General features: G+C 39.1%; 1 protein-coding gene across 1 annotated transcript in view; it reads left to right on the forward strand.

Moving 5' to 3' along the window:
• Positions 1–22,522, forward strand: part of TTN (titin) — a 277,274-nt gene that overhangs the window by 175,804 nt on the left and 78,948 nt on the right. Inside the window, exons 191-229 of the mRNA XM_027126990.1 lie at positions 1,573–1,696; positions 2,219–2,485; positions 4,137–4,234; positions 4,917–5,085; positions 5,183–5,449; positions 5,556–5,822; positions 5,915–6,193; positions 6,285–6,693; positions 6,798–6,922; positions 7,025–7,291; positions 8,072–8,341; positions 8,435–8,737; positions 8,826–9,128; positions 9,378–9,565; positions 9,656–9,770; positions 9,877–10,161; positions 10,261–10,412; positions 11,109–11,256; positions 11,550–11,727; positions 12,247–12,368; positions 12,462–12,749; positions 12,857–13,153; positions 13,274–13,460; positions 13,932–14,047; positions 14,140–14,439; positions 14,553–14,852; positions 14,950–15,055; positions 15,145–15,341; positions 15,425–15,730; positions 15,829–16,107; positions 16,657–16,956; positions 17,056–17,358; positions 17,472–17,837; positions 18,147–18,449; positions 18,618–18,917; positions 19,753–20,049; positions 20,155–20,439; positions 20,530–20,823; positions 22,146–22,445. Of these exons, the coding sequence (XP_026982791.1) occupies positions 1,573–1,696; positions 2,219–2,485; positions 4,137–4,234; positions 4,917–5,085; positions 5,183–5,449; positions 5,556–5,822; positions 5,915–6,193; positions 6,285–6,693; positions 6,798–6,922; positions 7,025–7,291; positions 8,072–8,341; positions 8,435–8,737; positions 8,826–9,128; positions 9,378–9,565; positions 9,656–9,770; positions 9,877–10,161; positions 10,261–10,412; positions 11,109–11,256; positions 11,550–11,727; positions 12,247–12,368; positions 12,462–12,749; positions 12,857–13,153; positions 13,274–13,460; positions 13,932–14,047; positions 14,140–14,439; positions 14,553–14,852; positions 14,950–15,055; positions 15,145–15,341; positions 15,425–15,730; positions 15,829–16,107; positions 16,657–16,956; positions 17,056–17,358; positions 17,472–17,837; positions 18,147–18,449; positions 18,618–18,917; positions 19,753–20,049; positions 20,155–20,439; positions 20,530–20,823; positions 22,146–22,445 (9,460 nt within the window). The remainder of the gene's footprint in view (positions 1–1,572; positions 1,697–2,218; positions 2,486–4,136; positions 4,235–4,916; positions 5,086–5,182; positions 5,450–5,555; positions 5,823–5,914; positions 6,194–6,284; positions 6,694–6,797; positions 6,923–7,024; positions 7,292–8,071; positions 8,342–8,434; positions 8,738–8,825; positions 9,129–9,377; positions 9,566–9,655; positions 9,771–9,876; positions 10,162–10,260; positions 10,413–11,108; positions 11,257–11,549; positions 11,728–12,246; positions 12,369–12,461; positions 12,750–12,856; positions 13,154–13,273; positions 13,461–13,931; positions 14,048–14,139; positions 14,440–14,552; positions 14,853–14,949; positions 15,056–15,144; positions 15,342–15,424; positions 15,731–15,828; positions 16,108–16,656; positions 16,957–17,055; positions 17,359–17,471; positions 17,838–18,146; positions 18,450–18,617; positions 18,918–19,752; positions 20,050–20,154; positions 20,440–20,529; positions 20,824–22,145; positions 22,446–22,522) is intronic.

The raw sequence follows: 22,522 nt of genomic DNA on the forward strand, positions 1-22,522 counted from the left end.
CGGAGCTTGGGCTCCAGGCGCGCGGGCTTCAGTAGTTGCAGCTTGTGGGCTCTAGAGTGCAGGCTCAGTAGTTGTGACACACGGGCCTAGTTGCTCCGCGGCATGTGGGATCTTCCCGAAGCAGGGCACGAACCTGTGTCCCCTGCATTGGCAGGTGGATTCTTAACCACTGCGCCACCAGTGAAGCCCAAGGCAGTGTATTCTTTTTGACAATTCATTTTCCTACAGTCTATACCCCTTCAAACCACCTAAGGTTGCATTTACAACAAGAATTTATCATCCAAATATTAACGGTAATGGCAGCATTTGTCTTGATATTCTAAGATCACAGTGGTCTCCTGTTTTAACTAGTTCTGAAGTTCCTTTATCCATATGTTCACTGCTATGTGAACAATTGTAGCCTTGCCTGATACCTGATTTTACCAGTCATGAGGTAAAAATACATGAAAGGGAAGAAGAGGCAACATCTTCATTTGTGTTTTTGAACAAAATTAAGAAATTGTACAAATTATTTTAATCACAGTTTAATTGGCTTGCGAAATAATTTTAATTGCTAAAATAAATGGGAAGAATTCCAGCTCATTGCAAGGCAAACACCTTGCATTTAGAACATAAGTTTACTTTCAACTTACTATATGCAATCATTTTTTCCCCCTTCCTTTCATGATTTAGCTATTCTAAGTTCTTCCTTTATATATATAAACCCAGCAGCACAATGGAGGCAAATATATATGTATACATATAAATACACACATATAAACTTGCCTAGGCATTTCAACATAAAAGTCCTCCTAGTAACTATGTAAAGGTAACTGAGAAACTATAAAAGCCTAAAATTTCCTTAAAAGATTCCAAACTATTGGTTAGAATTATTTTCAAATACACATATGCTATACAAATGATTATAAAACAACTTGGAGAGCACTATTTCAAACTGTTTACCTGAATGAACTAAATGCACCAAAATAAATATATACACACACACACACACACACATACATATATATATAGTAATGCCATTTCATATATTTTTTTCTTCCAGTTTTATTGATATATAATTGACATACAGCACTGTATAAGTTTCAGGTGTACAGCACAATGATGTGACTTACGTATATCATGAAATAATTACCATAATGTTTCGTGAACATCCATTATCTCATATAGATATTAAAGATATAGAAAAAAAATTTTTTCCTATGATGAGAACTCTTAGGATTTACCCTCTTAACAACTTTCATATGTAACATAGAGCAGTGTTAATTATATCTATCATGTTGTACATTACATCACTAGTACTTATTTATCTTATAAATAGAAGTTTCTACCTTTTGACTGCCTTCATCCAATGAACCCCCATCCTCACCCCCCACCCCCAGAAAACACAGATCTGATCTCTTCTTCTGTGAGTTTGTTTGTTTTCGAAGTATAATTGACCTATAACACTATATTAGTTCCTGGTACATAACATAGTGATTCTATATTTCTGTAGATTTCAAAATGATCACCATGATAAATTTAATTATCATGCATATATTCTTAAACTGCACCCTTTTTTTTTTTCAAAAAAAGGTGGTCACACGTTCAGAAGGAAGAGTTCATACACTTACTCTGCGGGATGTAAAGTTAGAAGATGCTGGAGAAGTCCAACTAGTAGCAAAAGATTTCAAAACGCAAGCCAACCTCTTCGTGAAAGGTAATCACATGGCTTATTTTTTAAAACATGTATAATGCAGAGGTTCATAAATAATGCCAACTCTCAACTATATGTGGTAAATACCACAGATCATTAAAATTCACCAAATACCAGAAAGTCTAATTTTACTTTTTGGCTTAACAAAATAGTTCACAGACAACTAAAAAAAAAAAGCCAAAACTGGCTAGAATAGGTTTTACTTCCTTTTTCCATCCACTGTTTTTACTGCATTTAAAAAACTGCTGGAGGAAGAATTATTATCAATAGGTATCTATCACTCTCTTAACCAACAGTTGGCTATTATTTCCTTGATGTTTCATATTCTCTAAAAATGCTTTTCCTCTGTATATAAAAATGATGAAACATCATTATTAGACGAAAACATCTGAGTGGAATCAAAACTTACAAATGAAACTTAAAAACAGAAAAGCCCTCAAGATACAAGAGGAAAATTGAGGAGGTGCTGAAACTCTTGGAGAAGGAAAGGAGAAATACCTTGGCTAATTAGTATGATTCTTTCAGAACCCCCAGTTGAATTCACTAAACCTCTTGAGGACCAGACGGTCGAAGAGGAAGCCACTGCGGTATTGGAGTGTGAAGTATCCCGAGAAAATGCTAAGGTGAAATGGTTCAAAAATGGGACAGAAATTCTCAAAAGCAAGAAGTATGAAATTGTTGCTGATGGCAGGGTCAGGAAACTTATTATACACGGCTGCACCCCAGAGGATATTAAAACATACACTTGTGATGCTAAGGATTTTAAGACTTCCTGTAACCTGAACGTCGTGCGTAAGTATTCTTCTTACACAGCACTTTTCACTTGCAACTCTTTGATGACAACAACAAAAAAAACCCCACTTTTTTGCATGCCCTTCTTGGCCTAACCACATTTCTTGGCAACTTACAGTATCGATACTGACGTAACATGATATTTTATGTGTTTAAAAAAAAAGAGAGGTCCTTCCACTACATCTGGTCTGAGAAGGGCAGAGTGATCACTTTTTGCTATGCTTCTCACTGAGTAGTGAAAGATGTGCTCTTTGTCTACATGGGGTAAGCCTACTGCAGGAATATCTCAATACAGATGAGGACAAATTGAATTTAAAAAGACAAGAAGGGTGTCATAAAAAAAGAAAAAGGAAAGGAAAGGAAAGTCATTGCCACTTGGAAGGAAAATGAATTTTCAGGTATGAGGAACCACTAGAAAATGATCATGAAATTTCAGTCTGAATAGGAGCACACTAGAGGTCTGCTGTAATATGATAAAGCCCATTCACATAATGCTGTCTCTGAGAATAAGAATGGAAAAGAAGATGGAGAGAAGCCTGTATCCCTTGAGTCCTATAAATGAAGAGAGCACTAATGGTTTTTAGCACTACTTCTTCCTCTGGTGGAAAATAAAACGTCTTTTTTCAGAATGCCACATGCTAGCTCATTTTTTTTCATTCATTCATTTGTCCAGCAATAATATTTTAGTGTCTTTATTTTTGTGCAGTATTTGCTATTGGTTTAGTTGCTTCCCATCTGTCAACAGCTCATAGTGGCTTTGATTGTGCTTCCATGCATCTTGGTCTGTTGTATTCTTTCCACTTTGTGGCTGTTCTGCTTTCGCTTATGACAGAATAGCTTCTTGGGTCTCCTTCTTCCCTTTGTTACCTACTTTATCTCTATTCTAAGAAGCCTCAGCAACAATGAGCATATCTTCAAGCCTATTAGCCAGCACTGGTGTCCCAGAATTTCATTGATCAAGAAAGGGCATCTTGGGAAGGACTCGCAAGGAACCCTGAAAGAAGGAAGGGCATGTGGGCAGCTCTCCAATCCTATATATCCACCAACTTAATTCTGGAGATAAATGAAACCAGAGATTTAAAAAAAAAAATCACCCTTCCTTTCAAAGCATGTTGTTTTGTCACACTAATGGACTTTATACCTGACTTATACGTGACCTCTTTGAAGCTGACACACACCAAAAAAGCTGAATGTATGTGATTTCAATTGCAAACTCATGTCTCTTAGCCATAGACAAGACTGATCATAGCTTTTCAAGCTGCACTATCATTGAATTCTTCTAATTTCTCAAAGATTATGCTGCCTGCCTTAAATAAGATAACGATTCTTTGCTACTGGTGATTCCTTTGACGATATCAACTTTCAACTCTGGAGAAGTATCAATGAAGATATTTCCTCCAGCTTTCATTCAGAACTGAGCTGGCGATAGATAGATAGATAGCAAGAATTAGTTGGACATATATTATGCCACGTAATTTTATGAAAACTAAGAGATATGTAAAATGCAAAGTATCACAACTGAATGGCAGCTCCAAGTGATTTCCAAATCAGCTGTAGCCTGCTAATACGAAAAAGCCTGCAAAAGCACCACAGTACGTCAGAGTGAATTTCTAGAAACCTCATTCTGAATTCTGATGACCTTCTCTTACAGCTCCTCATGTGGACTTCTTAAGACCACTCACCGATCTTCAAGTTAAAGAAAAAGAAATGGCTCGGTTTGAGTGTGAAATTTCCCGTGAAAATGCCAAGGTCTGTGATTGTGTGGTTGCTAACTTGTGTTTTCTGATAACTTTGTTTACTTTTGGTCTGACCAAAATGAAAAAAACAACAAAAAAAAGAATCAAACCTCTCTGTAGTCATCACTTTACTTTTAGATCAATGATTATTACTTTAGTGTGAGATAAATACTTGATTTAATTGTTCTCTTTTTAGTATTACTATTATTCGTTTGCTATTACTTGAAAAACACTGGACTTGCAATCAGGAGATTTAGATATTATTAATTTGAACCATAAGAAATTGATGTTTTCTTAGGTTAAAAACAATCAAATAAAAAAAAAACAATCAAATATCAGCAATTTCATATGTCTCGACTCAGTACTCCTGGTTGCCATTAACTACCATTGGCGAGTCAACTTTGAGTCCCGGAAAACAAAGGAGTTGGTCTGCATGAAATCCAAGGCCCTCTACGGCTCTAATACATGATCCCATTATTTTTAATAACTGATAATAGTATCACAGCTGCTCACTTAATAATTGAAGCAGTTCTTGTTTTTTGGGGTTTGGTTATATTTACCACTTTGGTTCTTCTTCATAATGTAAAGTCTTATTGACTGCTTTTAGAAAAGCTTAGGATCATAGTTCCTCTTAAGGACACACATGTGAAGGGACAACAGAACTGATAAAGGTATTTTTTTTATCTTAAATATAGGTTCAGTGGTTTAAAGATGGTGCTGAAATTAAAAAGGGCAAAAAATATGACATCATATCTAAGGGAGCAGTCCGCATTCTTGTCGTCAACAAATGTCTAGTGGCTGATGAAGCAGAATATTCCTGTGAAGTAAGGACAGCGCGAACTTCCGGCATGCTGACAGTCCTGGGTAAGAATGAAGTCTTTCTTTGCAGGAGTATATGTGTTGGGAAAAAAAAGAATTTCCAGTTTAATTCAGTGTTTCTTGTTTTTAATTCTTCTTGCAGAAGAAGAAGCTGTCTTTACAAAAAATCTTACCAACATTGAAGTTAGTGAAACAGACACTGTAAAATTGGTTTGTGAAGTCTCCAAGCCCGGAGCAGAAGTAATTTGGTACAAAGGGGATGAAGAGATCATTGAAACAGGAAGATATGAAACACTTACTGTTGGACGAAAGAGAATCCTGATCATTCAGAATGCTCACCTGGAAGACACTGGCAACTACAACTGCCGACTCCCAAGTTCTCGAACCGATGGCAAAGTCAAAGTTCATGGTATGAAAATTACAGTGAATACTATTGTATTTTAAGAAAATCATACCTGTTGCATGTAAGGTACAAATGCTTAATTTTTCAATATCTTGCAACTTTTTCTTTCCAGAACTTGCTGCTGAATTTATCTCAAAGCCTCAAAACGTTGAAATACTTGAAGGAGAAAAGGCTGAATTTGTCTGCTCTCTATCAAAGGAAAGCTTTGCAGTCCAGTGGAAGAGAGACGATAAGACACTTGAATCTGGAGATAAATATGACATAATTGCTGATGGCAAAAAGAGGATCCTAGTTGTGAAAGATGCCACATTACAAGATATGGGCACTTATGTAGTCATGGCTGGGGCTGCCAGAGCAGCAGCTCACCTGACAGTAATTGGTAAGTTTGTTTGTGCTTCTTGGATTTACTTATATTTGCATCTACCACATTAGTACTTCTTCATACTACAAAATCTTGTTGATTGCTTTCAGAAAAACTCAGGATCATAGTTCCTCTGAAGAACACCCGTGTGAAGGAACAACAAGAAGCTGTCTTTAACTGTGAGGTCAATACCGAAGGTGCCAAAGCCAAATGGTTCAGAAATGAAGAAGCCATATTTGATAGTTCAAAATACATTATTCTCCAAAAAGACCTGGTCTACACCCTCAGAATTAGAGGTGCACAATTAGATGATCAAGCCAACTATAATGTGTCTCTGACCAATCACAGAGGTGAAAATGTTAAGAGTGCAGCCAATCTAATTGTAGAAGGTAAGTCACTTATTTGACATTAGAGATTTAAAAAATCAATTTCTATGATGAAAACAATTAAAATCAACACTCTTCTTCTCCTTTCCAACAGAGGAAGACCTTAGGATCACTGAGCCTCTTAAAGATATTGAAACAATGGAGAAGAAATCTGTCACATTCTGGTGCAAGGTGAACCGTCTCAACGTAACACTGAACTGGACCAAAAACGGAGAAGAGGTGGCTTTTGACAACCGTGTTTTATACAGAATTGATAAATATAAGCACTCTCTAATCATTAAAGACTGTGGCTTCCCAGATGAAGGTGAATACATTGTCACTGCTGGACAAGATAAATCTGTTGCTGAACTTCTCATCATAGAAGCCCCTACAGAATTTGTGGAACACTTGGAAGACCAGACAGTCACTGAGTTTGACGATGCTGTCTTCTCCTGCCAGCTCTCCAGAGAGAAAGCAAATGTAAAATGGTACAGAAACGGGAGAGAAATCAAAGAAGGCAAAAAGTACGTGAGAGCTTCTCAGTCTCTATTTCTGTAGCTATATATACAAGTTTGCCAATTTAGTGGTCATTATGCAAGCTAACCAATAATTCAATCTCTTCTTTTAGATACAAATTTGAAAAAGATGGCAGAATACATAGACTCATTATAAAAGACTGCAGGCTGGATGATGAATGTGAATATGCTTGTGGAGTAGAAGACAGGAGGTCTCGAGCTAGACTCTTTGTGGAAGGTACATATTAAGTGAAAGGACGATTTTTAATTCTAGTACGTTTTTAAATGTTGTTAATCCCAATACAAACATGTTTGTATTTATTTCACATTTTCTTTTCAGAAATCCCTGTTGAGATCATCAGGCCTCCCCAAGACATCCTTGAAGCCCCTGGTACTGATGTTGTCTTTTTAGCTGAGCTCAACAAAGATAAGGTGGAAGTCCAGTGGCTAAAAAACAACATGATTATTGTCCAGGGTGATAAACACCAGATGATGAGTGAAGGAAAGATACACAGGCTACAGGTCTGTGACATTAAGCCCCGTGACCAGGGTGAATACAGATTTATTGCCAAAGACAAAGAAGCCAGAGCTAAGCTTGAACTGGCAGGTAAGTCCCTTTCTTTTATTTTCAAACATCCTTACAAAACCACAGATACTGGGTAGGTTTCAGATTTCACAGTTAATTAATGAGAAAATGTTTGTGAAAGCTTTTTATTCCGATTAAGCCTTGTCCACATGTTAACTATTCTAATTCCTCTTACCACCAAGTGTCCTGAGTAAGAGGAAATTGATAGCATTGCTCTTTACATGCGATAATCTTGCACAGCTCCTGGCACGTGGCAGCTGTTCGTTAACTCCTAGAATTAACCTATTGCCCTGAGAGTCTTCCCAGCAAACCCAGACCTAGAGACAGGCCCATTCCTTTCTACTTTCCAAATCCCTGTGGGGCCTCTTAGGTCTGTTCTCATCCTGACCCAAGCTTCCAAGACATCCTTAGAGGTTGGCACTTTGAAAGAGCCATTAATGTACCTCTTGTGCATAAGAACAAGTTTATCTGGTTTATCTTGAACTAAGTATGAGGTGCCTATTTTATATAAAAAACAAAAAACCAAAAACATGTTCTGTGCACTATATTCAGGCCTCTGTTATTATTATTGGCAAAGAATGGAGATTTTGTGGTTTCATATCATACTTAGTCCTCTATTCTTCAGAGTCTGATAATTTGCAAAATAAGCCGTGAGAACTCTGAGTCAGCTAGTGTTCTCTCCTGTAAAGTTACTGTGACATGTAACCAGTATTTGCTAACAAATGCATAGTAAAGAAGCTATGGCATAGCTGGACTACAATAAATAACTCAAAAGCATTCACATATTATTTTTCTCACTAGCCGCACCTAAAATCAAGACAGCTGACCAAAACCTGGTGGTTGATGTTGGCCAACCTCTGACCATGGTGGTGCCCTATGATGCCTACCCCAAGGCAGAAGCTGAGTGGTTTAAAGAAAATGAACCTCTATCTTCAAAAACTGTTGATACCACAGCTGAACAGACTTCTTTCAGAATTTCAGAAGCCAAGAAAGGAGACAAAGGAAGGTATAAAATTGTGCTTCAGAACAAACATGGAAAAGCAGAAGCATTCATCAATTTACAAGTTATAGGTAAGCCCTTGAGTCACTTGGACTTTATTGGCAAAGCACAACTAAAAGCGTGATAACACACTAAAAAAAAAAAAATGTATATGTGAATTCCAGATGTTCCTGGGCCAGTACGTAACTTAGAAGTGACAGAAACATTTGATGGTGAAGTGAGCCTCGCTTGGGAAGAACCATTAACTGATGGTGGAAGCAAAATCATAGGTTATGTTGTTGAAAGACGTGACATCAAGAGAAAGACCTGGGTTCTGGCCACTGACCGTGCAGATAGTTGTGAGTTTACTGTCACTAGACTACAAAAAGGAGGAGTTGAGTACCTATTCCGTGTGAGCGCAAGAAACAGAGTCGGCACTGGTGAACCAGTAGAAACTGACAGTCCTGCAGAAGCAAGGAGTAAATATGGTAAGAAGTTTTTAAGTAAATTGTAAACTAGCTTATCTTTGCTTTTATCCCTGAGATAACCTAAAGCCCCTGTTTTCTGGATATCCAGATGTTCCAGGCCCTCCTTTGAATGTAACGATCACTGATGTGAACAGATTTGGTGTCTCATTGACATGGGAACCACCAGAGTATGATGGAGGTGCTGAGATCACAAACTACGTCATTGAATTAAGGGACAAGACTTCTATCAGATGGGAAACTGCCATGACAGTAAGAGCTGAAGAACTGTCTGCAACTGTCACTGATGTGGTGGAAGGACAGGAGTACAGTTTCCGGGTTAGGGCCCAAAACCGAATTGGAGTTGGAAAACCAAGTGCAGCCACACCCTTCATCAAAGTTGCTGATCCGATTGGTGAGTCCATCAAAAAAAGGGAAATAAGTAATCCATTTAATCAAGAAATTAAGCTTATCGATTAAAATAAATCAAATTAAACAGAAGTTAATGAAAAGAACATCAGAAAAATTTGAACAAAATTGTAGAAATCCAGACTGGGCCTGCTTGTATCCAGTGAATATGGGGATGATAGAAATGATTACAGCATTATCTTAATAAGCTGTCACTGAATTAAATGGTATGCTCCAACTCTTTCTTCCAATCCAGAGAGACCAAGTCCTCCTGTGAACCTAAACTCCTCAGATCAGACTCAGTCATCAGTTCAGCTCACATGGGAACCTCCTCTGAAAGATGGAGGAGGCCCAATATTGGGCTATATAATAGAACGATGTGAAGAAGGAAAAGATAATTGGATTCGTTGCAATAAGAAACTTGTCCCCGAACTGACTTACAAGGTAGGGCATGTGTATCTAAAATAAATAGTCGGTAAATGATCATTGACTTAAACGTATATGTATTTTACAAATATTGATTCATAATTTTAGGTTACTGGATTACAAAAAGGAAATAAATATTTATATCGAGTATCTGCAGAAAATGAAGCTGGTGTTTCAGATCCATCTGAAATTCTTGGTCCTCTAACTGCTGATGATGCATTTGGTAAATGGATATTTTATTTTTAGATTTGGGAATAGCACATAGCTACTTTGGGGTACCAGGGATTTAAATACAGTACTGGAAACTCATTAAGTTTTCTTTTTGGTAGTTGAACCAACAATGGATTTAAGTGCATTTAAAGATGGCCTGGAAGTTATTGTGCCAAATCCTATCAAGATCCTGGTTCCAAGTACAGGCTATCCAAGGCCAACTGCTACCTGGTCTTTTGGAGATAAAGTACTAGAAGCAGGAGACCGTGTGAAAATGAAAACCCTATCTGCCTATGCTGAGCTTATCATTTCTCCAAGTGAACGTCCAGACAAGGGCATTTACATGCTGAAGTTAGAAAATCGTGTGAAAGCAATTTCTGGGGAGATTGATGTCAGTGTAATTGGTAAGGAACGAAACTTTTGTGATCTAAGGTGATTTGACAGTATTAACAAATATTGGTTCAAGCTATTAATGACTTCTGACTGCATTTTTTTTTTTCCAGCTCGCCCAAGTGCACCCAAAGAACTGAAATTCGGTGAGATAACCCAGGACTCAGTACATTTGACTTGGGAACCACCAGATGATGATGGAGGAAGTCCATTAACCGGATATGTTGTTGAAAAGCGAGAAGTCAGCCGGAAAACATGGACTAAAGTGAGTTTTGAGCAGCAACTACAGAAAAGAGAGTGGGGGAAATCCCGAAATGTCGAGATGCCTTGCAAAGTTTTTATGTTTTTACCTTTACCTTGCTGAAAAAGTACCTAAAACTTTTTAAAATGTATTGATGCTAATGCTTCCTGAGGTAGTTCAACCAAGATTTGGTGTAATTGCCTCATTTTGTGAGCCTTACCAGATTTTCAACTAGGTTTATTAAAAAATAAAACAAAACTTACCTACTCAGTTGGTACCTGATAAGTACCCAATATGCCCTTTTAAGCTATAAGCCATTCTAAGGACACTAAGTACTTAACTCCCTGGTGGTCATACTTCTTCTCACGCCACTAAATTACCTTAGTTGGCCTAATCTGCCATTTTCTCTCCTCAGTTTATACCATTACTGTTTTTTACCTTAATTTATCATATTTCTAATAACCAAGCTGGTAGAAAGAATCAACACCTTATTTGCCGACTTTTTAATGTGTACAAACTATGAAGCAGTTCCACCTTACATTAGGCGTCAAATATTATTATGTCTTACTTCGCAATTTTTTCCTTAATATGAAATCAACGTTAAGAATAATCCTTAGCATTCAAAACAACTTCCATTTGTAACTCTGCTCATGGTAAAAATATTTTGACTTAGGCAGAGTTTTTGAAAAACAGTTTATTAACTGTATTGCTTTGTCCCAGGTTATAGACTCTGTGAACAACCTAGAATTCACAGTTGCTGATCTTGTTCAAGGAAAAGAATATTTATTTAAAGTCTGTGCTCGTAACAAGTGTGGCCCTGGAGAACCCGCATATGTTGATGAACCTGTAAATATGTCAGCTCCTGCAAGTGAGTACATTCTTGATATTTTCTTACGTAGCCTCTTGTTACCTGTTTTTGTATGTATTTATTTATTTGGCCATGCCACACAGCTTGTGGGATCTTAGCTCCCTGACCAGGGATCGAACCCATGTACCCTGCACTGGAAGCACAGAGTCCTAACCACTGGACCACCAGGGAATTCCCACCTGTTTTTGCTTTTAGACCTGGAGTTGAAGTTATGGGGGAAAGACACAGGTTGGCAGTATGGAGATTTCATAGATGGCCTATCTAAGACTGACTCTCTCTTTAAAATGCTATAGCGGTACCTGACCCACCAGAGAATATTAAGTGGAGAGATCGAACAGCCAAGAGCATCTTCCTAACATGGGATCCACCTAAACATGATGGTGGTTCACGCATCAAAGGATATATAGTTGAAAAATGTCCACGTGGTTCTGATCGATGGGTCGCTTGTGGAGACCCAGTTGCAGAAACAAAGTAAGTTTTTAAATTATTTGGCACAAAAGTAAATATTTACTCTTACTAAAATGGGCTTTCTTTTGGAAAATCTAAATGTTAAGTTTAGAACTTCCTTGGTGTGCCTGATTTTTTTTTTTTTTTTTTTTGCGGTACGCGGGCCTCTCACTGTTGTGGCCTCTCCCGTTGCGGAGCACAGGCTCTGGACGCGCAGGCTCAGTGGCCATGGCTCACGGGCCCAGCCGCTACGCGGCATGTGGGATCTTCCCGGACCGGGGCACAAACCCGTGTCCCCTGCATTGGCAGGCGGACTCTCAACCACTGCACCACCAGGGAAGCCCCTGCCTGTCTGATTTTTAAAAGTGCTGCTGAACTTACCCTTTAATCAAGGTTTTCATTAGTTAAAATGTTGAAGCAATCCAGAATTAATTTAAAGGATAGTATTATACCAGGGGTATGAATTTTGGAAATATTATGAATACTACACAATGGAACAGATTAAATGCATAAAGTAAAATATCCTATTTTGTTTTCTGACAGAATGGAAGTAACAGGTCTTGAAGAAGGCCAGTGGTATGCCTATCGCGTGAAGGCCTTGAACAGGCTAGGAGCTAGCAAGCCAAGCAAACCCACAGAAGAAATCCAGGCTGTGGACACACAGGGTACTTACTTTTGGTTTTTGCTTTATCAGTCAGACTTTTGACTTTAATTCTGCCCAAATTTGGTAACATCGTAAATAATCTTTTCCAATTCAGAGGCTCCAGAAATTTTCCTCGACGTGAAGCTCCTTGCGGGTCTCACTGTAAAAGCAGGAACTAAGATTGAACTTCCTGCCACTGTAACTGGCAAACCTGAACCTAAAGTAACCTGGACAAAGGCTGATATGCTTCTGAAGCAGGACAAAAGAATCACCATTGAAAACGTTCCTAAAAAATCCACAGTGACGATCGTGGATAGTAAGAGAAGTGACAGTGGCACATACATTATCGAGGCCATGAACGTCTGTGGTCGGGCCACCGCTGTGGTAGAAGTGAACGTCTTAGGTAAGGGAGGCTCTCGTTTTAAAAACGGGCAAACTCGTTCCAGCTACTTTTGAAAATAAAACATATTAAACAAATGCTTTTCTCTGAGTGTGTACTGTCATCCACAGATAAACCTGGACCCCCAGCTGCTTTAGACATCATGGAAGTGACCAACGAGTCATGTCTTCTCACATGGAACCCACCACGCGATGATGGCGGATCTAAAATCACAAACTATGTCGTGGAGAGAAGAGCGACCGACAGTGATATGTGGCACAAGCTCTCGTCAACTGTCAAGGATACAAAGTTCAAGGCAACCAAATTAACACCCAATAAAGAATACATCTTCAGAGTTGCTGCAGAAAACATGTACGGTGTCGGTGAGCCAGTTCAGGCCACTCCAATAACAGCCAAATATCAGTTTGGTAAGTTTCTCATTAATCAGGTGGCTAAAAAAAAAAAAAAAAGATACTTGTGTGAAAGTTGGATTTAGGTGTCATATTTATATACAGGACATATAACACGTATGATTATCCTGTCTATAGATCCACCTGGACCTCCAACTCGCCTAGAACCTTCTGATATCACTAAGGATGCAGTGACCCTCACATGGTGTGAGCCAGATGATGACGGTGGCAGCCCCATCACGGGTTACTGGGTTGAAAGATTAGATCCTGATACTGATAAATGGGTTAGATGCAATAAGATGCCAATAAAGGATACAACATACAGGTACGCCCAAGCTCTCCATTAAGATGTCAAAAAAGCGGTGTATATAAACTTTCATTCTTTAGCATTCCTTTTGATTATACCTGATTATATATTACTATAAAATTTTAAATTATTTTTACTTATCTTTTCTATTACCACATAATTTCAAAAATGATATAAATTCCATTGAAGGGCACATTTCTTAATTTCTTACCATAAAATATAAACTGTCTGGAAGTTCCAAAGTGTTTGGTCCTCTAGTATATTATGGTAATGATTATTATTATAGATATTATAATTAAATTGGTACATGTGACCAAATCTAAAGTGTGTGACAGTTAAAAGGCAATTTTTAATTTATATTGAAATATTTCAGTTAAATATCCAAACCAGTTTTTCACAATTTAAATAAATTAGCTGCTTCTATGTGAAATAAACAGAGGTTTCTCCTTCTTATCGTGGTATTCAACTCACACTTTGTTCCTAATTCAGAGTGAAAGGTCTTACCAATAAGAAAAAATACAGATTCCGTGTGTTGGCTGAAAATCTTGCTGGACCTGGAAAAGCAAGCAGATCAACTGAGCCAATCTTAATAAAGGATCCCATAGGTATTATTCATATATTTTCTGTGATTATTTTGAAGCTTATATTAATTCCTTTTGGCAAACCTCAATAATGGTTTCATTTCATTGGCTTGCAGATCCTCCATGGCCCCCTGGAAAACCAACCGTGAAAGATGTAGGCAAAACATCATTAATGCTGAATTGGACAAAGCCAGAACACGATGGAGGGGCAAAGATCGATTCTTACGTCATTGAAATGCTAAAGACTGGAACAGAGGACTGGGTCCGAGTGGCCGAAGGGGTTCCCACCACCGAGCATTTGTTCCCAGGGCTCATGGAAGGGCAAGAATACTCATTCCGAGTTAGAGCTGTGAACAAGGCGGGCGAAAGTGAACCCAGCGAACCCAGTGACTCTGTGCTCTGCCGGGAGAAACTTTGTAAGTCACTCTTAATTATTTCATCCCTGCTATCTAATCTCTTAGTGACTACTAGAAAATTTAGTGAAGACTGAATATTGGACAATAAGAAATTGAATTTTTTTTTCCTTCAGATCCCCCATCACCACCTCGCTGGCTTGAAGTTATCAACATTACAAAAAATACAGCAGACCTAAAGTGGACAGTTCCTGAGAAAGATGGAGGGTCGCCCATCACCAACTACATTGTGGAAAAGAGAGATGTGAGGCGGAAAGGCTGGCAAACAGTGGACACAACTGTCAAGGACACCAAGTGCACAGTGACCCCACTGACCGAGGGTTCTTTATACGTGTTCCGAGTTGCTGCAGAAAATGCCATAGGACAGAGTGACTATTGTGAAGTCGAGGACTCTGTCCTGGCCAAAGACACCTTTAGTATGCTCTCTAACTAACTTCATCTTTGTGACACCATTTGTAGTGGATTGTCACTTTTCTCCCTGGTTTTTCTAACCACTGAATATTTTGCTTTCAGCCACCCCTGGACCACCCTACGCTCTGACAGTGGTTGATGTGACGAAAGGACATGTTGACCTGAAGTGGGAACCACCTAAAAATGATGGTGGAAGACCAATACAGAGGTAGAATTTTAATTAACCCATAAAGAAAAATTTACATTCAGCTGAAAATTCTTTATTCATGCTCACGAAGTGCTTTGTTATTTCAACAGATATGTCATTGAGAAGAAAGAAAAGTTAGGTACCCGTTGGGTGAAAGCTGCAAAGACCTCAGGACCTGACTGTAACTTTAAAGTAACTGATGTCATTGAAGGAACAGAGGTCCAGTTTCAGGTTCGGGCAGAGAATGAAGCTGGAGTTGGACACCCAAGCGAACCTACAGAAATCCTGAAAATTGAAGATCCAACAAGTAAGTAGTGTTGATTATACGAAGGATATTGTCTAGAGCTTGATGATGAGACTGTGGATGTGAATGTTTCACTCTCTTCTCAGGTCCTCCTTCACCTCCCCTTGATCTGCATGTGACTGATGCTGGGAGAAAGCATATTGCCATTGCTTGGAAGCCTCCAGAGAAAAATGGTGGAAGTCCTATTATAGGATACCATGTTGAAATGTGTCCAGTAGGCACTGAGAAATGGATGCGAGTTAATTCTCGCCCAATAAAAGACTTGAAATTCAAGGTTGAAGAAGGTGTTGTGCCCGACAAGGAGTATGTTCTGAGAGTCAGAGCCGTCAATGCTGTTGGTGTCAGTGAGCCATCTGAAATCTCCGAAAACGTGGTTGCCAAAGACCCAGACTGTAAGAACAGTTTCTTTTTATAATTAATAAAGTAGGCTTTACTCATGCACTGCATTTTGACACACCCTTTTTTTCCCCTTTTGGATTATCTCTTACAGGCAAGCCAACAATTGATCTGGAGACTCATGACATTGTCGTCATTGAAGGTGAAAAATTAAGCATTCCTGTTCCCTTCAGAGCTGTCCCAGTTCCAACCGTTAGCTGGCATAAAGATGGCAAAGAAGTTAAAGCAAGTGATAGATTAACAATGAAGAAGGATCACATCTCTGCACACCTTGAAGTTCCCAAGAGTGTCCATGCAGATGCTGGAGTTTACACCATTACCCTGGAGAATAAGCTCGGCTCAGCAACTGCCTCAATCAATGTCAAAGTCATAGGTAATCATTCTTTTGATGAAACACCGGACATTCTTCACCTGTTGGGAAAATTGGTTAACTCTGCAATGTTAGTATAAGTGGCTTCATGAGCTGGCCATTTGTAAATTAAGTGTCCTTTCAGATTATTTCTTCCCATATGAGAAGCAAAGCAATTCTGAAGAGATGAAATTGCTATTTAAACTCTGATTACACTAATTTACTTCTGTTGTAATTATTTGCATGTGAAGTACTAATTTAAATAAAAGATATGGCACACCCAAAGAATGTTTAAATAACCAATATTCATTTATTAATTGTATTTGCATGTTTTCATAGTGTTCTCAACCAGGAGTGGTAACATTTTCTGCCCCCTTCCCCCCCACACATGGATGGTGTTTCGAAATTTGGGGGGCCATTTTTGCTTGGAACAAAGACTAAGGGGGAAGTTACTGACATTTAGTAATTGGGAGCCAAGGATGCAAAATGGCCTGCAATGTCCTACTCAGAGTGTGCTCTTAATATGCTGACTTTTCAGGTTACAATAATAATTGTCAATTTGATTTCTAATAGGACTACCTGGACCATGCAAAGATCTTAAAGCAAGTGATGTGACCAAGAGTTCTTGTAAATTAACCTGGGAACCTCCAGAATATGATGGTGGAAGCCCAATTCTTCATTACGTCCTAGAACGCAGAGAAGCTGGGAGGAGGACGTATATACCAGTCATGTCTGGTGAGAACAAACTGTCTTGGACTGTCAAAGATCTCATACCAAATGGTGAATACTTCTTCCGTGTTAAAGCTGTCAACAAGATTGGTGGAGGCGAATATATTGAACTGAAAAATCCAGTCATTGCTCAAGATCCAAAGCGTAAGTTTGAGCATGAATGTAATAGAGCTAAGAGTTAATATGCATTTTTTTTAAGAAGATGGGTTTCCCTATATTAACAGGTTTTTTCTTGTTCTTCAGAGCCCCCTGATCCACCTGTAGACGTTGAGGTACATAATCCTACTGCTGAGGCAATGACTATTACATGGAAGCCACCTTTGTATGATGGAGGGAGCAAGATAATGGGCTACATCATAGAGAAGATTGCTAAGGGTGAAGAGAGATGGAAGAGATGCAACGAACACCTGGTACCAGTCCTGACCTATACAGCAAAAGGCCTTGAAGAGGGAAAGGAATACCAATTCCGTGTGCGAGCAGAAAATGCTGCTGGTATTGGTGAACCTTCTCGGGCCACTCCTCCAACCAAAGCAGTAGATCCTATTGGTAAGCTGTGTTTAATGGGTTTGCCATTTTCCCATCGTAAAAGAAATGAGAATAAGGTTTTGTCAGATATTTTAATCAGAATTGAAAACAATTACTGTTTTTAATCATTGCAGATGCCCCGAAAGTCATTATGAGAACAAGCCTAGAAGTGAGACGAGGTGACGAAATAGCACTCGATGCAATTATTTCTGGGTCACCTTACCCAACTATTACGTGGCTAAAGGATGAAAATGTTATCACACCAGAGGAAATTAGGAAGCGGGTAGCACCCTTGGTTAGAAGGAAGAAGGGTGAAGAAGTTCAAGAAGAAGAACCATTTGTCCTGCCTCTGACACAGCGTTTGAGTATTGACAGTAGTAAAAAAGGAGAATCTCAGCTACGTGTCCGAGATTCTCTCCGACCTGATCATGGCCTGTTTATGATCAAAGCTGAAAATGACCATGGTATTGCAAAAGCTCCTTGTACCGTCAGTGTGCTAGGTAAGTAGGTAAAACTACACTTTCCAATGGAAGAAAGTTAATATAAGAGTTTTGCGGGCAGTTAATAGAAGTGGGAAATAGCTTCAGCAAGGTATCCTCGGTCCCAATTTTTTCTCCTGGCTATGTAAAAGAAATCAACTGACCTTGTTATTCATTAGCTAATGTGATACAAAGATAGACAGATGTAGAAAAAACAGAGGTTTATGTCACAGAAGCACACTGTGTTTAGAAGCTTAGAAGCACACTAAACATTTACATTTTCCAGTGCGACACAAAATTTTAAACCCCTTCTGTCTTTCAAAATATCAGATATACCAGGACCACCAATCAACTTTGTATTTGAAGATATTAGAAAGACCTCAGTCATCTGTAAATGGGAACCACCCCTTGATGATGGTGGCAGTGAAATTTTAAACTACACTTTGGAAAAGAAAGACAAGGCAAAACCTGACTCAGAATGGATTGTCATCACTTCAACACTTAGACATTGCAAATATTCAGTGACAAAGCTGATTGAAGGAAAAGAGTACCTCTTCCGTGTCAGAGCTGAAAATAGGTTTGGGCCTGGACCACCATGTGTCTCAAAGCCACTTACAGCTAAAGATCCATTTGGTAAGGATCTTTAGCATTTAAACTTTGTTGGTATATACATTATGTTGGTATATACATTATCACAGCTTTTTATCATATGTTGGTATATACATTATCACAGCTTGTAAACTTGAATTTTCATGTCATGCTAGGGAATTAATTCAAATATGCCTTTTTAATTTTAATCAGAACCACCTGATGCACCCGATAAGCCCATTGTGGAAGATGTCACCAGTAACAGTATGCTAGTGAAATGGAATGAACCAAAAGATAATGGAAGCCCCATCTTGGGTTACTGGCTTGAAAAACGTGAGGTGAATAGCACACACTGGTCTCGTGTCAACCGAAACCTTCTGAATTCTTTGAAGACCAATGTAGAAGGCCTATTAGAGGGACTCACCTATGTCTTCAGAGTATGTGCCGAAAACGCAGCTGGACCTGGAAAGTTCAGTCCCCCCTCAGATCCCAAAACAGCACGTGATCCAATCTGTAAGTAATTCCTTAAGAAGAAAGTGGGGTATAGCATGGTCACTATAATTAACAGTACTGTTTTATATTCTTGAAAGTTGTTGAGAGTGTAGATCTTAAGTGTTATCAAAAAGTGGTAATTATGTGAGGCAGTGGTGGTGTTAACTAACATTATTGTGGCAATCATTTTGCAATATAGACATGTATCAAATCATCACATTGTACACCTTAAACTTACATGCGTTATATGTCAATAATATCTCAGTCAAGCTGGAAAAAAAATCAAACTAAATACTAGCAATGACTATAGACAAATGTTGAGGTTGCAATGTAAAATTTTAAACATCTGTATTTATAACTTAAGAGCTTCACAAAGCAATTACCCATATTACATGCAACACACTGTGGGAAAAAAAAGTGGGGTCACATAAGCTACTGCACATTTTAAAACCATCAGTGAGTTGTTTTTTTTAAATACATTTATTTATTTATTTATTGGCTGCATTGGGTCTTCGGTGCTGAGTGCAGGCTTTCTCTAGTTGCGGCGAGCGGGGGCTACTCTGTTGCGGTGAGTGGGCTTCTCATTGCAGTGGCTCCTCTTGTTGTGGAGCACAGGCTCTAGGCACACGGGCTTCAGCAGTTATGGCACGTGGGCTCAGTAGTTGTGGCTCGTGGGCTCTAGAGTGCAGGCTCAGTAGTTGTGGCACACAGGCTTAGTTGCTCTGTGGCATGTGGGATCCTCCCAGACCAGGGCTCGAACCCGTGTTCCCTGCATTGGCAGGCAGATTCTTAACCACTGTGCCGCCAGAAAGTACCCATCAGTGAGTTTTGATTTCTGTGTCTGCATTCATTCTAGCTCCACCTGGGCCACCTGTCCCAAGAGTCAATGACACAAGTTCCACAACTATTGAACTAGCATGGGAACCCCCAGCTTTCAATGGTGGTGGGGAAATTGTTGGCTACTTTGTTGATAAGCAGCTGGTTGGCACAAATGAATGGTCCCGCTGCACAGAGAAGATGATCAAGGCCCGTGAGTACACTGTCAAAGAAATCCGAGAGGGTGCCGATTACAAACTTCGAGTGAGCGCTGTCAACGCTGCAGGTGAAGGACCGCCTGGAGAAACAGAACCCGTTACTGTGGCTGAACCACAAGGTACTTAAAAGTTACATAAATAAGATGATGGATATTTTCCCAGTATGAGATTTTTTTTTTTTTCCATCTTTCTTGGGCTAATGTATGACTGTTCTCTTTCAACAGAGCCTCCAAATGTGGAACTAGATGTTTCTGTCAGGGCTGGGATACAGATCGTGGCTGGGAAGACTCTCAGAATTCCAGCTGTGGTAACTGGTCGTCCAGTGCCAACAAAAGTGTGGACCATAGAAGAAGGAGAGCTGGATAAAGACCGTGTTGAAATAGAGAACGTTGGAACCAAATCTGAACTAATTATCAAGAATGCATTAAGAAAAGATCATGGCAGATATGTGATTACAGCTACCAATAGCTGTGGTTCTAAATTTGCAGCAGCCCGGGTAGAAGTTTTTGGTAAGGAATATTACATGGATTTCCACAGGATTTTTCCTAAGTGATACTATCCTATTGCATTGATTTTTTTGTTGCCGTTTTATTTTTCAGATGTCCCTGGTCCAGTTCTTGATTTGAAACCCGTTGTAACAAACAGAAAAATGTGTCTGCTTAACTGGTCTGATCCAGCAGATGATGGAGGAAGTGATATCACGGGCTTTATTATTGAAAGAAAGGATGCTAAGATGCATACTTGGAGACAACCAATAGAGACTGAGAGGTCTAAATGTGACATCACAGGTCTCCTTGAGGGACAAGAATATATGTACCGTGTGATTGCCAAGAACAAGTTTGGCTGTGGCCCTCCTGTTGAAATAGGACCAATTCTTGCAGTTGATCCACTAGGTAAAAAAGAAGGTTTTCATTGTGTATATAAAGTAAATACTGATTGCTTCTAGTTATGTCACTTATGTATAGAGCTTTATGGCTTCAAACTCCCAACAGTCTCAAGATCTATAGCTGGAATAATGAGAAAGTAATGAGAAAGGTAAACTAAATAACTACCAGCAACTTTATACCATGTTTACAATAATTTCAATGTAATTTTTGCACAAAACTGGGCATGGTTTTGTGTGCTGAAAAACCTGAATCACTGGAGCTTAGCATAACCTAAAAATAGTTTAGAAATATTACATCTTAGTAAGAAAATACACTGGAGTAATTAATTTAATAGTCCAGTAGTCAAAGAGAGTTCACTGTTTTTTAAAGATTACAGGACAGAAAACTGCCTTAGCGTAAATGCTTTAGTCTTTCTTTAGCCCCTCAAGTGGTCCCCAGACTGGAAGGATGAGGGGGCACCAAAACCAGAAAGAGCCACCAAAGAATGGAAACCCAAAGGAGATCTCCTCGACCCGTATAAACAAATAGGAAGCCCTAATATTACACACACTTGATAATGCATGCTGACATCCCATCCTAGAAAGCCAAGTCTTTGAGGATGCCCCGTTCCCCAAGAGACAGAGGAGTTATTCCTCCACCACCACCACCCAAAAACAGGAACAAAATTACCTCCTCACTGTAACAGCTCATCTCAAAATGTCTACTACAGCTCAGGTTGTGCCAGAAAGAACAGAACAGAGTTGGACTTACTTCTACCACTAAGCTCTGCTTCTGGTTGCGATAACACTCAAGAGTGGATTGGGTCTAGTTTCACCATGCAAAGCTTATTCTTTCTATCTTGTCCTTCAGGACACAAAACTACAGCAGCATTACATAAATTCTCTTTCCACCCCCTGTTAAACCCACACTTGAGGCAACATGGTCCAAAGTGTGTTCAGTAGACATATCCATTTTCTGTTAATAAGAAAGGAACACTTGCTCTCAGCTGGTCACTCAAAGCAAAACTTCACAGACAGCCCTCCTAGGTCATTAAAATTAGAAGCTTTCCCACTGACAGAGGTAAAATATCTAAAATGCTAAATATAAAAAAGCATACATGCACCTCAATTTTTAATCAATAATCTTGACTATAGAGTTTACTAAGAGAAATTCTGACTATATGGATGCCTATAATTCTGTTGACTGAGATATTCTGAGGATTTTAAAGACAGATGCAACAATATGCCAAACAGAAACCTATTTTTCACATAATTAATCCGAATTGAAATGTGATTTCTTACATGAATACTTATTTCATTCTTGTCATTTCAACCTGCCTCTGGTTAAAGGTCCTCCAACGTCTCCCGAGAGGCTGACATATACGGAAAGGACCAAGTCCACTATCAACCTTGACTGGAAAGAGCCCCGCAGTAATGGTGGCTGCCCCATCCAAGGCTATATCATTGAAAAACGGCGTCATGACAAACCTGACTTTGAAAGAGTTAACAAGCGACTCTGCCCAACCACATCTCTTCTGGTTGAAGATCTTGATGAACACCAAATGTATGAGTTCCGTGTCAAGGCCGTCAACGAAATTGGTGAAAGCGAACCATCCCTGCCTCTTAATGTGGTCATACAAGATGATGAAGGTGTTGAATCTGAACATAATAATCATTTTAATGCACTTTATCTCATAGGTTGAGCAAACATCCTTATGACTTTGCTA

This window comes from Aethalodelphis obliquidens, unplaced genomic scaffold (genome assembly GCF_003676395.1).
Source record: "Aethalodelphis obliquidens isolate GAN/ISIS:26980383/991018 unplaced genomic scaffold, ASM367639v1 scaffold2, whole genome shotgun sequence".
In the NCBI taxonomy this organism is placed as follows: Eukaryota; Metazoa; Chordata; class Mammalia; order Artiodactyla; family Delphinidae; genus Aethalodelphis; species Aethalodelphis obliquidens.